The sequence below is a fragment of the Elephas maximus genome, chromosome 2, assembly GCF_024166365.1.
Source record: "Elephas maximus indicus isolate mEleMax1 chromosome 2, mEleMax1 primary haplotype, whole genome shotgun sequence".
NCBI classification, from domain to species: Eukaryota; Metazoa; Chordata; class Mammalia; order Proboscidea; family Elephantidae; genus Elephas; species Elephas maximus.
The window spans coordinates 167157813-167175316 of NC_064820.1; the positions used below are offsets into that span (position 1 = coordinate 167157813).

The following is a 17504-nucleotide window of genomic DNA, read 5'->3' on the forward strand; positions in this document are numbered from 1 at the left end:
ATCCAACTCTATGAAGCATTAATTATTATTAAAGATAATAATTATTAGTAAATATCATTAATTATGCATTATCAGCCATCATAAATAATCACTAATAATGAGTTGAACTCTGGTTGTTATCATTTTCGTTACATTAATTAGTGATAATTAACACTTATCAGTGATAAAAATAACCCCTGGCATTTGTGTGATATTTTACAGTTTACGGCAGATATTGAAACCCATTGTCTCTTTTAATTTTTACCAAGACTTTGCGGTACAGGTAATATTATTCCCATTTTTGAGATAAAGAAAACCATATAACAGATGCTAAATAACATTAGTGGCATGAGTAGAAAATGAAAGTTACTCCTAAAGCTATGCCATGCCCCTTACAAAGTATTTATAGATCCCTTCTATTGTACATGGAATCCCTGGGCGGTCCAAGTGGTTCATGCGTTCAGCAAGTAACCAAAACTGTGGAATTTCAAACCCACCCAGAGGTGCCTCAGAAAAAATCCTGGCGATCTACTTCCCCAAAATCAGCTATTGAAACTCCTTGGAGCACAGTTCTATTCTGACACACTTGGAGTCTCCAGGAGTTGGGATTGATGTGATAGTAACTGGTTGACTCTACTGTACAGGCACAACGTTATCACATTTGAAAATGTTGCACCGACTTCATAAGCAGCTTCTGTACGTGTAGATGGAGGTAGGTTTATATAATGTATATATAAATTCCCCGTAACTTGAGTTAGTTCCTCTGTTATTAGGTTATTACCATCTTTGGAAGTGCACTAACTTAGGTCATTATAGATCTGTGGAATGCTCTAGAACTATAATTTGCCAAAGCAGAGTAGAGAGCTTGATACTTGATTTATTTGCAAAATCATGCCTCTGGTGCTTCCCTGACTCCCAAAGCACCCTCCCCTATATTCTGAACGCATGGCCAGGCCTCTCACCTTTCTGGAAGGAGTAGTGGACCTCAGCATTGGCTCCCCGGTCGTCATCTATGGCTCGGACCTGTAGCAGATCTGTGCCAGGGGCTGTGGTGTCAGGGACCCGTGCCTCGTAGTGGAGCTGGGTAAAACGGGGAGGGTGGAGGTTTTTATCCTCCACGTGGATGGTTACCCACACAAAGTTCCTCTTGATCGGCATCTCCTGGTCTCGAACCTATGGGCCCAAGGGGCATGGGGTGAGCCGCAATTGGTATGGAAGGAGGCAGGGTTAGCTTAAGGTCGATGAAATAGAATGGCAATTAAAAACATACCTAATTGCAATTCTCTGTATTCCTTTGACTGTTGCTGCAATTTATGCTTTTCTCTTTTTTAATAAATTTAGCAATTAGTAGTTCTTAAAAACAAAAAACCCATTGCCATCAAGTGGATTCCAACTCATATCGACCCTATAGGACAGAGTAGAACTGCCCCATAGGATTTCCAAGGAGCAGCTGGTGGATTTGAACTGCTGACCTTTTGGTTGGCAGCCCAGCTCTTGATTACTGTGCTATGAGGACTCCTACTAGTGGTTATTAGGCTTAGCTATTTGAGTCAATAATTCCACTTTAGGACAAAGGCAGAAAAAAAAGCAGAAAAGCAAGCTTAATTCGGTATTTCCCAAATGAGGTCTCCAAGAACATTAGTTCTTCAAGATGTTAACAGGCTATGCAGAAAAAAAAAAGTTCTGTGGTGTTATGGATTGAATTGTGTCCCCCCAAAACATATATTGAAGTCCTGGCCCCTGGGCGTATGAATGTGACCCTGTTTGGAAACAGGATTTTTCTCTTGTGTTAATGAGGTCATATCAGAGTATGATCAGTCCTAAACCTAATCCCTTCTAAGTTATAAAAAGAGTGGAATAGACAGATACACAGTAGGGAGACAGATGCCAAAGACACCAAGGAACTCCTGGGACTGCCGACAAAAAAAGATTTCCCTGCTAGAGCCATGGCCTGAATTCGAACTTCTAGCCTCCAGAGCTGTGAGAAAATGAATTTCTGTTCTTTAAAGCCACACACTTGTGGCTTTTTTGTTTGTTTGTTTGTTACAGCAGCGCTGGGAGACTAAGACATATGGGCAAGTAAACTTGGGGAGCACTGAGTTAAGTTAAACAGTTTCCTTTGCTACAAAACTTCTCATTAATTACATAAAATATATTTAATATACTAATGTGCCCAGAGGAGAATAAACCAATGCATAAGAGCCCTGAACCTGGAGTCGGGAAGACTGGACTATGATTTTAGTTCCATTATAAATAACTGAGTCCATGGACAAGTCTGTTTTCTGTGGGCCTCTGATAAAATAAGAGAAATGGGTGGGATCAGGGCCTGGACTAGAGTGAGGCAAGCAAAGTGCATGGGCACAAAATTTAAGGAGGCACTGACTCTCAAAGTCACATGCCTGCACTTGCACAGCCCTGAGATGGAGTACCTCTTTAAGTTTTGTGCCCTACATGGCTCTTAGTCTTACTCTGAGTGGGATGGTCTCTGGACCCCTTCCAGCTCTAATACTATATGAATCCACAATTGTGGTCATGAAGGCATGAAGCAGGGACAGAATCGTTGGGAGATACCTGGGGTAAATCCATAGGAAGCAAAGGTTGACAGGGGTTTCTGTGGTAGCCATCCCATCTCTATCCTCACTCCCAAGCATCCCTTGTGGAAGGTCCCCCTGGCCAGCTCTGTATCTCATGGATTATCATTACGGGCGTTGGTACACCTGGCTCATTAGGTGAGAGGGAACCTTCAGCATGTCTCTGATTATGCCCACCCCATGCATAACCTCACCAACTTTTCTGTTTACTCACCATAACTGTCAGCATGTGCTGAGAGGGCCCCAAGCCCAGGTCCAGTTTCCCCACAGTTACCAAGACACCACTGCTTGGGTCAAGTTGGAAGAGGCTGGCACTTCCTGGGTCTTGGCTGCCATGTATGGTGTAGATCAGACCCTTGCCGTTGTCTTGATCTGTGGCCTGGACTTGGAGAAGCTCAACACCAGGCAGTGTGTCCTGGGGAACTCTGACCTCATAATGGGACTCCAGAAACTGAGGCCGATGGCGGTTAACGTTGGCTACTGTGAAAATATAGACCTAGGGAGGACAGTGAGAGAGAAGGTACACTGTAAGCATCATGGCAGCAGGGATCTTGTCTGTCTGGTTCTCCATTATATTCTCAGTGCCTAGGACAATGCCTGGCACCCAGCAAGCACTCAATGAGTATTTGTGGAATGAATAATAAATTTTCCAAATTCCAAGGCTTTTAGATGCTACAGTCTAGTGGTTTTATCCAAAAATAGTATGACCACATAAATAACATGCCTGCACATACAACATGCTGAAATGACAAAATTATGTAGAGTTCTGTCATAGCATGCCTATGCATATACCGAGCAAATATTGTGACACTTTCAGAAGTGAATTTTGAGCCTCATTCACCCTCATTCAATAATCTGAAAACGATCATATTTGTATAATAAAGGTATAAGCCATGATCAAGAAGTCATGGATCGAGTTTGGTAACCAAAAAACCAAACCCATTGCTGACAAGTGGATAACTCATGGCAACCCTATAGGACAGAGCAGAATTGCCCCCATTGTGGTCTTAAAAGCCTCTGAGTGGCCATCTAGGATACTCCTCTGGTCTCAACCCTTAGGGAGCAAGGAAGAATGAAGAACGCTAAAGATACGAGGGAAAGATTAGTCCAAAGGACTAATGGACCACATCTACCATGGCTTGCACCAGACTGAGTCCAGTACAACTAGATAGTACCCAGCTACCACCACTGACTGCTCTGACAGGGATCACAACAGAGGGTCCTGGACAGAGCTGGAGAAAAATGTAGAACAAAATTCTAACTCATAAAGACCAGACTTGCTGGCGAGTCAGAGTGGAGAAATCCCCAGAGTATGGCTCCCAGACAACCTTTCAGCTCAGTAGTGAAGTCATTCCTGAGGTTCACTCTTCAGCCAAAGATTAGACAGGCCCATAAAACAAAAGGAGACTAAAGGGGCACACCAGCCCTAGGGCAAGGACTACAAGGAAGCAGGGGTTAGGAAAGCTGGTAATAGGGAACCCAAGAATGAGAAGGGAGAGTGGTGACATGTCATGGGGCTGTTAACCAATGTCAGAAAACAATATGTGTACTGTTGAATTACAAACTAGTTTGTTCTGTAAACCTTCATCTAAAGTACAATAAAATAAATAAAAGAATTGCCCTACTGAGGTTCCTAGGAGTGGCTAAAAAACCCAGAAACAAAAGTGGATTAGAAATGTCGACCTTTTGGTTAGCAGCCAAGCTCCTAACCACTCGGTTACGGAGACTACTGGAGTTTGGTAGTACCCCAGTAATCGGAAAATAAACAATTGAAACTCTGAGTTTGCACTGACGCAGTTCGCAGTCGTCCTGAGAGCAGGGAAGTCCCTCGTAGTCCAGCTGCCTCGCGCTGCAGACTGGTGGAGCTTCCGACAGAGGGCTGCGCCTGGGGGGCTGCCACAACCCGAGTACGGGCTGGTCCCCCGGCGGATGGGGGCCCTTGCCTGCGCGCGCCCGGGTCCCACAGTGGTGGCCCACGTGAAGCCGGGCGGTGGGACCTTGCAGGGGTGCGGGGGTGCCGGCACGCACTGCCCCAGGCCCGCGAGGCCCGGGAGGCCAGTCAGACCTGTCTTGTGTGAGCAAGGGACACGCAACCCCTCTGTGCCTGTGGCTTTCAGGTTCCGTCACAGCCGTACAGCTGGAAGGCAGGGTGGAATATGTCTGAGTGGCTGCTCCAGCCCTAGGGTGCGCACCTCCGGGGCTGGAGCTGGCCGCCCTGGTGAGGGCTGTTTCTGGAGCGGAAGAAGTTATTTCTTCCTGCATTGGAGACAGCAAGTTTGCAGAGCAGGGAAGGAATCCTGCCGGGAGAGGGGTGGCTTTAGAAACTTGAGGGTAGGCTAGTGAGGGTTTGCTCCTGGGAACCAAATCTCCGCATCAACAGGCACCAAGACGAAGACTTAACGTTAAATCAGTTGGCAGAAAAAAAAAAAAATGAAATTGAAGTCAGCAACATGTAAAAAAAATACTGATATAGTGCGCTTATGAAAATAATGGAGAAGTGTTGTGCTGTATGCTAAAAAGTATAACACACGTTATTATTGTAAAAATGCTGTGTATAACATAGACGGTGGATCTTTTCAAATGAAATGTTGTGTGAAGTATCAATATATGAAACAGATAAAGCTCTGGCTGGAGCTGGAGTAGGAATCCAGAGCCCCACTTACCCATTCTGCATACCCGTGGTAGTCCAGTGGCACCCCGTCTTTAATTCAAAACCACTTATTCAAACAAACAAAAAACATTGCCATCAAGTCAGATTTGACTTATAGCAACCTTATAGGAAAGGCAGAACTGCCTCCTAGAGTTTCCAAGGAGCGTCTGGAGGATTTGAACTGCCAACTTTTTGGTTAGCAGCCACCCTCATTTTACAGAGAGATCCAGCATGAGAGCCAGAATTCTCCCAAGTTTACAGAACTACAGAATGCTACAGATGACACAAGTCCAGAACTTTGGCTCCAAATTCAGTGTTCTTTGAGGAACACCATAGCCACAGAGAGCCTCTCCTCTCAACTTGGGAGTCCTTAACTGAGGCTTCTCACCTGGGTGGCAATGATGTGAGACCCATCCGTCACCTCCACAGTCAAGTTGTAGCTTGCTCTCCTCCGTGTATCAAGGGGCCTGGCGATGACGATGCTGCCCATGGTCTTCTCAATGTCAAAGTCCATGTCCTTATCCCCACCTGGAGTGCACACACAAACCTGAATGATTTAGGCAGAAGTAGCACAACAGGGGATTTGGCCATCAGATTTAGAGGTATAATAAAGCCCAACCTTGGCTGGGGGGACTGTGGACATTTAAGAAAGAACCTGAATCAGAGATTCTAAGACTCTTCAGACACAGCATGATATCTGGGTGACAAGCTGTAGTTTATCCCTCAGGAGTCCAAAAAGCTGCAATTTACCTGTCAAATTATTGTCAAATTATCATCAAAATTCAAATGGTGATACCAAACAAGGCAAACCTGTAAAGACTGAAGTGCCCCAGAGGAAAACCAAAGTTTGCCCAAGAACTCAGTTTCTTCCTGGGATTGAAACATACAGGAATAACGGAGCTCTGCTTCATGGCTTACAGGCAGTTTGTATAGCCTAAAGAGCCTGTATGGAGGAAAAATGGAAATACCCACTGTTCAGCAAGAGCAAATTTATTTAATAAACTACAGAATACCATGCATGTATTTAAATGTCATAGGAACCTGTTCAGTGATATAGCAAATAAGTTTAAGATATATCAAGCTTAAAAAGATTATAAATGATCCCATTTATATGAAATATCCAGAATAGGTAAATCCATAGAGACAGAAAACAGATTGGTGGTTGCTGGGAGGAGGGGAGAATGGGGAGTAATTGTTTAATGGGTACACAGTTTTATTTTGGAGTGACATGAATGTTTTGGAACTAGATAGAAGTGATGGTTGTCCAACATTGTGAATGGAATAAATGCCATGAAATGCCCACTTTAAAATGGTTACGTGAACCATTTTACCTCAATAAAAAATATCTTTTAAAAGACTATTAAAAGGTATTTTAATAACCCTAAGTGTGTGTGTGTGTGTGACATGTGTATATGTAAAGAAAAATGACTAGAAAGAAACACTTTAAAATTGTAACAATGGGTTATCTTCTGATTGGTAGGACTTTCAGTGCTTTTTATTTTCTTCTGTGCACTCATTGGTATTTTCCAAACGTTCTGTAGGGTATGTGTATTAATTTTGTAGGGAGGAAAAAAAGTTATATAAAAGAGCAGTGAATCAGAAGTGGAAGTAAATCCAGGAGGTCAAAGAGCTTGGGATAGGTGTATAGTATATCTGAACCAGGCAGGAAAAACTGTAATAGGACTCTATGGCACAGAACACTCTTGGATTAGAGGTTCTTAACCTGGAATGCCTACTATGCAAATTTATGTTTGTGTGTAAGCGCACAACTTTCTGGGAAGAGAGTCTACGCATTCATCAGATTCTGCCAGTTGTGACCTTCAGCTATTTAAACAAAACCTTGATTTAGAGTCAGAGAGGAACTTCAGGGGAGACCATTAGAGTTTGACCTGAGTGCCTCCCAGAATGAGAATGGGCACCTTCCCCTTGGTCTCAAGGATGGACTCTGAAACCAGAACATTACCACGGCTCGAGGGTGCAGTGGCCTCAGGCTCATGGTCCATCGAGTCAGTGTTACACTGATTTTCACAACAAGGTAGAAGAGAAAAGAGGAATCTTGTGCTTTCTCCTCTGGGTGTCCCTGGACCATTCACCTGGTCTCCCTAGTACTTGGGGAAACTGAGACCCTGCCCACTCTGGCTGGGGTGACCAGCAAGATCATGGGGGTCCCACCAGAGAGCAGATCACAGGCCTGGACTGAAAGCCTCATCTCAGAAGATGGGGTGAGAGGAAAGCTGGGCAGAAGTGGTACTTCTGTTGCCCCTGCCCCAGAGAACCCAGGGAAGGGGCGGTCACCACTCATGACCAGAAGAGGGGCTTCCAGGGAGTGTGACCTTGAGAAGGGTCAGAAGGATGGTATCATGAGGACTGGAACTCCTCTATAAGGATGAGAGGGGCTGGCCCTCCCTGGACCCTTGATCCCTTCTCACCTGCGATGTTGAACCAGAAGAGGCCGGGACGGCCCTCAACACTGATGACCCCCACCATGTGGTTCACAGGGTCAGTCTCCATGACTGTAAAGCTGTAGTGGGTCTCCTCAAAGGCCAGGGGTATAGAGGAGGGCCGGGGCCGAGGAATCCACTCAATGTGTAGCCGGACACTGGCTGAGAGTGGTGGCTGTCCACTGTCTGTGGCCTTGATCTGAAAAGAGGCCAAAATTGAAATTGAGGCTTTGTCTGGAGGGCGGGAGCCAGGAGACAAGAAGACCAAGGCAGCCCTGAAGGCAGACCAAGAGACTGAGCACCCTAGACTCCAGCTGAGCTGGCCTCTCAGCCACTTGTTCATTCTTTCAACACACTGGAGTCCTTATAAACAGGTACCATGCTAATTACTGTAGACACAGTGGTGACAAACCATATAATCTGTGCTCAACAACCTCACAGTTAGTGAAAACATAATAAGAGCACTATTAATTAAAGGCTGACTGTATGCTCATTCCTTAATTAGATTTTGCACACATTGTATCCTCTACCCTTCCTGTCTTAGTCATCTAGCACTGCTATAACAGAAATACCACAAGTGGATGGCTTTAACAAAGAGAAATTTATTTTCCCACAGTCTAGGAAGCTAGAAGTCCAAATTCAAGGCACCAGCTCCAGGGGAAGCCTTTCTCTTTCTGTCAGCTCTGGGGTAAGGTCGTCATCAATCCTCCCCAGTCAAAGAGCTTCTCAGGCCAAGGACCCCAGGTTCAAAAGACACGCTATTCTCCTGGCTCTTGTTTCTTGGTGGCATGAGGTCCCCATGTCTCTCCGCTCACTTCTTTCTTTTATATCTCACAAGAGATTGGCTCAAGACACCATCCAATCTTGTAGATTGAGTCCGGCCTCATTAGTATAACTGCTACTAATTCTATCTCACCAACATCATAGAGATCTAGGATTTACAACACATGGGAAAATCACATCAGGTGACAAAATGCTGAACAATCATACAATGCTGGGAACTGTGGCCTAGCCAAATTGGTACACATATTTTGGGGGATACAATTAAGTCCATGACACTTCCCAATAACCATAAACATAATGAACTAAAAATTACTGAGCTCTCACTATCACCAGACCCTGTTCTAAGAGCTGTATGTACAATACCTAATTTAATCCTCATGACAGCCCTCTGAGAGAGGTGTTAGTATCATTTCCTGTTCACAGAAGGAAACTGGGGCTCAGAATGGTGAATTCCTCTTGCCTGGGATTATATGCCTGGCAGTCTGTGAGGCTGGGGTTGCATCAGGCTGTCTGACATAAGAGCCCATGCCCTATCCACTTGTTATATTGGCTTCTTACAAGGAAACTATTCTTATCCCCAATCTGGAGATGATAAAGGCTCAAAGGTCCGAAGTCACACAGGTGTGAAGGGTCAGTAGTAGGTTTGGAACCAAGGCTTATCTTGATCCAAAACCTGTGCTTCTTTCACTAAAATCCTTATCTCGCAGGACAGAGCAGATTTCCCAGGCAAGAATCTTATTGCCCTCGAAGCGACAGGCCGAGAATTCTGATCCTTTGGCTGAAGTCAATACTCCTGGTTTCTCTGGGAGACGGCCAGGGAGAGGAGTTCCACCTCCATGCCTGCTGACTGTCTCCCTCCTGTTGTTGTTATTAGGTGCCGTTGAGTTGGTTCTGACTCATAGAGACCTTACGTACAACAGAATAAAACGCTGCCTGATCCTGTGCCATCTTCATACTCGTTGCTGTGTTTGAGCTGTTGTTGCAGCCACTGTGTTAATCCATCTTGTTGAGGGCCTTCCCCTTTTCCAATGATACTCTGCTTTACCAAGCGTGATGTCCTTCTCCAGAGACTACCCGCTGCTGTCAAGCTGATACCAACTCACAGCAACCCTATAGGATCCCTCCTAACAACATGTCCAAAGTAAGTGAGACAAAGTCTCGCCATCCTCCTAAGGAGCATTCTGGCTGTACTTCTTCCAACACAGATTTGTTGGTTCTCTTGCCAACCCATGGTATGTTCAATATTCTTCGCCAACACCGTAAGTCAAAGGCATCAGGTCTTCGATCTTCCTTATTTATTGTTCAGCTTTCCCATGCATATGAAGCAATTGAAAATACCATGGCATGGATCAGGCTCATTTTAGTCCTCAAAGTGACATCTTTGCTTTTCAACACTTTAAAGAGGTTTTTTGTAGCAGATTTGCCCGATGCAATAAGTCGTTTGATTTTTTCCATGGGCTTGATTGTGGATTCAAGTAAAATGAAATCCTTCACAAGGTCAATCTTTTCTCCATTTATCATGATGTTGCTTATTGGTCCAGTTGTGAGGATTTTTGTTTTCTTTATGTTGAGGTGTAATCCATACTGAAGGCTGTGGTCTTTGATCTCCATCAGTAAGTGCTTCAAGTCCTCTTTACTTTCAGCCAGCAAGGTTGTGCCATCTGCATAATGCAGGTTGTTAATGAGTCTTCCTCCAATCCTGATGCCCCATTCTTCTTCATATAGTCCAGCTTCACGGATTATTTGTTCAGCATGCAGATTGAATAAGTATGGTGAAAGGATACATCCCTTACGCACACCATTTCTGATTAAGTGCCATCAAATCAGTTCCAACTTTCAGCGTCTGATTTTAAACTATGCAGTATTCCCTTGTTCTTAAATAAAGTGTTCACAAAGGAAAAACCGGGACCCCAGTCCTTCCCTCCAACACAACAGGAAGGGGATACTGTACCCCTCCTGTATCCCCAAGAAAATCATGAACCACTGAAGCCACTCCTCCCTCTGGCCTCCATTCATCTACTCACTGTTAGGATGTTGTACTCCCCAGCTGCAAAGATGTTGCTGGATGACACCACGCCTGTGACTGGGTCGATACTGAAGCCCTCCTCGTCACTCTCCTCGATGATATAGGTGACCCTGCCATTAAGCCCCTCATCCAAGTCTGAAGCCACCAGCCTATACACAGGCCCAGGGGTCGCCAGGTTCAGTCTCTCTGGAAGGCGGACGTTGAAGAGTTTGTGGGAGAACACAGGTGGATTGTCATTGACATCCAAGACGCGTACCACCACCCTGGAGGTAGACTTTAGTGGGGGCTCCCCATTGTCCAGCACAGTCACCTAGGGACAGAATCAAGGATGAGTACCTGAGTTGCCAAATGCAAAGCACTGAATGTATTGCAACCTGCTACAAACCTACCACTGCTCTGGACAGCTGGATGTGTGTGCCAGTTTTCTTCAGTGTAGGCTCTTTATTTTATTATCATAGCCTCACCTACTTGGAACTCAAGTAACCTCACCCACAAGAAAGCCAGTGAGAACAGAGAAAGAAACCAGAAAGAACTGGAAGAAAACAGAGCCACAGAGTCTCCAGCCAAAGCTGGCACTCTTTCCTAAGGGAGGCCCATGGGCCATTTCTGAGACCATTTACTTTTTATCTGCTTGTCATTCTCATAAGCTTTGTTCTTTGATTTCTTTAACCTACTTGATATCAGAGAAAACAAACAAGAAGATGTTTATGAAAGATTAGGTGGTACCTTTTGAGTCAAACATGCTGCCTGATGCATGAAATAAAAGCCAGAGAGTGAGAGAAAGACACTAAAACTATTTCAAAATCAGGAGTTATTTTGTGCAGGGACAAATAGTCCCACAGATCAATAGACCAAAGGCATTGCAAGAGACAGGACATTTCCACCCAAAATGATCCAGAATTTTTAAAATATTCTGGTGATTAAAAATTAAACACCTGTCACTGAACTATGGAGAATGCTTTCTTCCCTAGAAGCATTAGAAGGCCAGTTAGCTGCTGCTTACAAATAATGCCTACTTCTAACAAAGGAAAGGAGAGTGTGCGGAGCCTGGGAACACAGAAGACAAGCCGAGGAATATATGGTCTTCCCTCCTGAGATCTTTAAGACTAGAAGAGATGCCTGTTTATCAGTTATGAATAGCTCAGGAGGGGGCATAGGTAAGTTCCCCATCTGACATCCCTCCCTTCTGATTTAATCCTTTCCAGGTCAGCGACCAACACCTCTCCTTGGAATGAGCAACAGGAATGTGTATGTGATTTTAGAGACATCCTGTAAAAAGCCCAGATCTAAAAGACAAAGGTCTGAGTTTTCATCCTGGCACTGTTACTGACCTGTGTTTGACCTGGGGTGACTGTTTCTCTAGGCCAGAGGCATGAACTGGAAACCAGACTCGACAAATCCATAGCACATGTGTACACTCTCCCTTCCTGCACTCACTACAGGCATTACTAATCAATCAATGTTTCCTGCCCAGCCTAGACATGATTTCAGATTCCTTTACAGTGCTGAAGAGCCAGCAAAGACTCCTAGTGTCTCCACCACCAACCATAACAAGGCTCAGCTCAAGTATCTCCTCCTCCCTGAGCCCACACCCTCCTCAGCCACAGTACTTGGAGACAGGCGTGTGGCCATAGGCTTGGCCTCTTCAAGAGGCTTCCCAGCTCCAGTCAAATCCTCTGAATGGCTCCACCAACCATTACTCACTTCTAGAATGTGTTCATCCTTGTTCTCTCGGTCCAGCTTCCTAGCCGTGGATAGTAGACCTGGGGAGGGGGAAGATGATAGCAGGAGACATGAGCATAGAGCCTCCGGGGCCACTTTCCCGGGGTGGAGTTCAAGGATTACATTTAAATCCTAAAGCAGAATTCTTTTGTCCTTTGGAGAGTAGGTACATTAAGGGGAAATGGAGCTCTGGGGAAGGAGAGGGGAAGGGAAGGAGGTGAGAGACTGTAGCAGAGATAATAGTGTCAGCTGAGGTTTCCACGCACCTCCCATTGGTACCATTATGCAGCAACAGTACAGCAGGAGCCGCTTATTATTTTTCTTCTCCAGGCAAATGTTTCCTCATCACTCCAGGCCCATCCTTGATCCTTTCCTCTCTCTCCCCTCCCTCATCCAAAAATTTTCAAAGTGCTACTGGTTTCATCTCTGATAGTTCCTGATTTTTCTATTCCTTTCAATCTTACCTACCACACTTTAGGTCTTACCTCAACTACCTCCCTGCTTCATTTCCTCCTTGTTCCCTACCTTAGTATCATGACCCATTTAAAAAAAAAAAAAAATTGCCATTGAATCAATTCCAACTCATAGTGACCCTAGAGGATGAAGTAGAACTGCCACATAGGGTTTCCAAGGTTGTAAATCTTTACAGAAGCAGACTGCTGCATTTTTCTCCCACGGAGAAGCTAGCAGATTCAAACCACCAACATTTGGGTTAGCAGTTGAGCACTTTAACCACTGTACCACCAGGACTCCTTACAGCATCATGACAGCCAATACTAATTGAGCACACACATGCCTGGTCATTCTTCTAAGTTCTTTCTCTACCTCTACATATTGGCTCATTGAATTGTCACAACCATCTGAGAAAGTAGATATGATTATTATTTCCATCTTACTAGGGAGAAAACTGAGGCATAGGACAGGTAAGTAACTTTCCCAAGACCTCACAGTAAGTGGTGGAACTGGTATATGCCTTTAGAAAACTGACCCACTTGACAAGCTCTGGCTCTTCCCTTCCAGCTAAGGCTCATGCCATGCTTCCCCAGTCTGCCACCCATCACACTCCTCCCATCCTACAGCTCACTGTAACCAGCCCCTGGTCCATGGAGCCAGTGCAGATCCGCCCACTGAGCAGCTTCCTCTCTCTGCACACCCACAGCACCGTATCTACATGTCTTTTATGACGTTGTGCTCCTTTGCATTGGTTCTATAGTTATTTACATACAGATTTTCACATTCCTCATAACCTGAAGTTCTCAAGCCTGAGACTGTGTTTTCTTTATCTTCACGTCTCTACACAGCACATCATGTAAAGACCTCACTAAGTTAGGCTTTAAAACATTTTCTGAATAAACAAATGAATCTTGGGTTTAACAAAAAACCGTGGATGCTGGTAGAGATTTATTTATTTATTTAACAATTAGTTATTGAGTTCCTATTGTGTGCCAGGCCCTCGAGGTATTATGGTAGGCAAAAACAGTCAAGGTCCCTGTGCTTAGGAACCAGTCTTTGGAGTCTAGCGAGGGACATGGATAATTAATGGGATAATCACGTGAATAAATATAATATTCAATGTGGTAATTGTTACAAAGGAGGTAGGTGATGCTAGGAGGTGGATTATGAGATCAGGAGAAACATCGCTATGGAAAGAACAGCTGGACTGAAATCTGAAAGACAGCAGGGATTAACCAGGCAAAATGAGATGAGAAGAGGCTCCAGGAAGACAGAGCAGTAGCATGTGCAAAGGCCCTGTTCCAGGAGGGAGCATGGACTGAAGAAGGCCATGTAACTGGAACCAAGAGAGCGGCAGGGTGAGAGGGGCAAGATGAGGCCAGAGAGCTTGGCAGGGTCCAGCTGAAGTACAAGTTTGTGGGACACAACAGGACCTGACTTTATCTTAAGGTCACAGGGAAACCATCCAAGGTATCTAAGTAGGATGTGGGACAATGTGATGGCAGTGATGAGAAAGAGGAGCTGTGGGTGATGGAAGGGGTGTTGATTTTTACCCAATTTCCCCTCATTGCTGATTCATTCTTTTATTTTAAAATATGAAAATATTATTTTATTTTACAATGTTTAAAAGTTTTCTGCTCCTCTACTACAGGAAGAGTAGGAATATTTTGCCAGACCTGGTGTCAGGAAACTGTTGACAGTAAACCGAACAAGGTTTGGATGAAGTTCAGAAGTTAATGCCTCAGGTAAGAGGTCTCTTCCCTTTGCTGAAATAGGAGGGACAGGGTGGACCCAGGGAAAGCCAGCTAATATCTGTCGACCAGACTCCAGGGAAAGGCACCCTTCTTGTAGGAGGACTAATCCATACCCTGAAGTCAAAGGTTAACAGGAAAGTTTCCAAACAATGTCAGTGGGCCAATACACACTTGTATTCCCCACCAGGTGTCTACCCCAAGACTTTCAGTCTCATGGGTCCTCATGGTTCCCTTCTGTCTTGAGGATGGGGCACTCCCTTGTAGCAACCTGCTTCTCTCCTTCCTCAAATCACGTCAGAGTTCTGTCCTTCAGGGACAAGAGTACATTTTTGGACCTGAAGAGTAAGACGTTGGGTTCGGAGGAGAGTATGTCAGCCTTCTCTACAATAAGGTTGCTGTTCATCCACCAAGAGGAAGATGTGGGCTTTGAGAAGTATTCACAGCAGTGGGAACTGACTCTCAAACTCCAGTGACAACAGGAGCCCGGCAGGTAGCATAAATGAGGGAATGGTGGGGACCAGGGGATTAGAGGATATGTGCCTGGGCTACACGGTGAGCTGCTGTTAGCTCCAGTCAATGGTGGCCCTGTGGAAATATGGAGTCAGTGTGGCCAAATCTTCCAATTTTCCAAGAACAATCAGATCTCTGGAATTTTTTGTGTGTGAAATTTCCTATTTTTTAAGTGTTAGCAACAAATTGAAAAAAATTGTTCTAAGATTGTACAAACCAAATACTTCTATGGGCTGCATCTGGCTCACGGCTGCTGGCTATGACCTTTGTGTTCATCTCCTCCATCCACCATCCTTGCCCCAGGCTGCCTTGTGCCCAAGGACAGATGTCAGTGAGATGGTTGCTTTGACTTTCGTGGTGTTGTTGTTAGCTGCCAGTAAGTCAGCCTCTGACTCATGGCAACCCCAGGGCTGGACTGATGTAATCCACAGGGTTTTCATTGGCTGATTTTTGGAAATAGATTGCCAGGCCTTTCTTCCTGGTCCATCTTATTCTGGAAGGTTCACTGAAACCTGTCCAGCGACATAGCAACATGCAAGCCTCCACTGACAGACAGGTAGTGGCTGCGCACGAATTATATTGGTCAGGAATTGAACCCAGGTCTCCCATGTGGAAGGTGAAAACTCTACCACTGCCCTTGACTTGACTTTAGTGGGTTCCAATTGCCACTGTTCTGGGCAGGGTTGAGATCAGCCTGGAACTACGGGTGAGGGATTTCACCTGTGGCTTGTGACTCAGGGGAGGAGTCAATTTGGGAGCACTGTGGAGGTCTGAATTACAGTAGTTTCAGTTTGACCACTGAACAACCTGTTTAGCTTCCCTCAGCCCCAAGGAGAGAAAACTGAAATATTTTCTTATTTTCCCTAGAAGACGAACTTTACAGAGCAAAGCGGTTCTGAAACTTTAGCACACATCAGAATCTCCTGGAAGGCTTGTTAAAATACAGATGGCTGGAACCTACCCTCAGAGTTCTGACTTAGTAGGTCTAGGGCAGGGCCTGAGAAGATGAACTTCTAACAAGTTCTCAGGTGTTGCTAATGATGCTGGTCACTTTGAGAACTAATGTTGTAGAGAACCCTTATCACCAAGATTTCTGGGGTCCTTACCTGTAATAGGATGAATAACAAAGAACCCCATGTGGTTCCCACTGGTGATGTTGAAAGTCAGCTTCCCGTTGGAGCTGGAGTCTGGGTCCCAGGCATCCAGCTGAAGCACTGAGGTATTCAAGGGTGCATCCTCCCGAACGGAGGGGTAAAACACAGGTCTGGAAATCCGGGGTGGGTTGTCATTGACATCCGTAACCTCAATGTAGACTTCAGTCACCGAGGAGAGGGGCACAGAGCCCTTATCCACTGCCAGTACGGTCAGCCAGTAGTAGGATATAAATTCTCTGTCAAGGGGTGCCGTAGTCTGAATCGCTCCTAGGGCCAATGAATCACCAAACCCAAAATACATTAGTGACTTTAGAAAAAGCTCAAAATGGTTTAGAAATCACCTTAGCCAACTTTCCCCAATGCGTATTGCGGAAAGGATGTTAACTGGTATTCCTTAAAAAAGGGAACTGTTGCCCATATGGTGTGGGAAGTGATGAGTTATACAAATGGGAACTTTAAATAATATCCTTATTGTAGAAGCTCGCAGAGACTGTCTCTGCTGAGATGCGTGTATGGAGGATTCCCAAGTTTATTTAACCAGAAGACACTGAAGACCATTTCGTTAATTAGTGTTGTGCACTACATCCGTCTAGGAAGTTGTCCCCTCTCCCAGTGTTACACATACGGAAACCGAAGGAAGCCCTTCTTGAGTTGACTTTTATTTCATCCTAGAAGGGCATTCGATGTATTGGAGAGAGCACTGCCTTTAGAGACAGGTGGACCTGGATTTGAGCTCTGACCCTATTGGCTCTGTAATATCAGGTATTTGATACCTGTTCCTGAGATTACTATTTTCTTTTGTAAACTGGGTGATGATTATGGTCTTGCCTCCCAGGGTGTTGTGAGATTAAACAAGACACCACTTGTAGCACATGGCACAAAGCTTAGAGCTTAGTAAGAGTTCAGCCTATGATACTTGACCTACTTTGTCCTGACTACTTCAACCCAAGGCCCACTGATTTATTTCACATGCTGTAAAGTGGAATTTCTACGATGCTGAACAGATTTCAGCAGAACTTCTAGACTAAGATGGACTAGAAAGAAAGGTCTGACAATCTACTTCTAGAAATCAATCAAGGAAAGCCTTATGGATCACAACGGTCCAATCTGCCACCAGTGATGGGGATGGCACAGAACCGGGCAGCATTTAATTCTGTTGTGCATGGGGTTGCCATGTGTGGGGGCCAACTCAGTGGCAACTAACAACAACAAGTGGGATTTCCTTACTGGTAAACCAGTTGTTGTTGAGTCGATTGTGACTCATGGTGACCCCATGTGTGGCAGGGTAGAACTGTGCACCATGGGATTGTCAATGGCTGATTTAACGGAAGTAGATCCCTAATCCTTTCCTCCAACATCCCTCTGGGTGAACTTGAACCGAAACCTTTAGGTTAGTGTGTTAACCATTTTTACCACCCAGGGACTCCAGGATTGCCTCACA

General features: G+C 45.0%; 1 protein-coding gene across 1 annotated transcript in view; it reads right to left on the reverse strand.

Moving 5' to 3' along the window:
• The window catches only part of FAT2 (FAT atypical cadherin 2), a 103994-nt gene that overhangs the window by 53771 nt on the left and 32719 nt on the right, over window positions 1-17504 (reverse strand). The window contains exons 3-9 of the mRNA XM_049874148.1: window positions 16016-16330; window positions 12175-12233; window positions 10469-10780; window positions 7650-7860; window positions 5609-5748; window positions 2785-3066; window positions 942-1152 (exon numbers count right to left, since the gene is read on the reverse strand). Of these exons, the coding sequence (XP_049730105.1) occupies window positions 942-1152; window positions 2785-3066; window positions 5609-5748; window positions 7650-7860; window positions 10469-10780; window positions 12175-12233; window positions 16016-16330 (1530 nt within the window). The remainder of the gene's footprint in view (window positions 1-941; window positions 1153-2784; window positions 3067-5608; window positions 5749-7649; window positions 7861-10468; window positions 10781-12174; window positions 12234-16015; window positions 16331-17504) is intronic.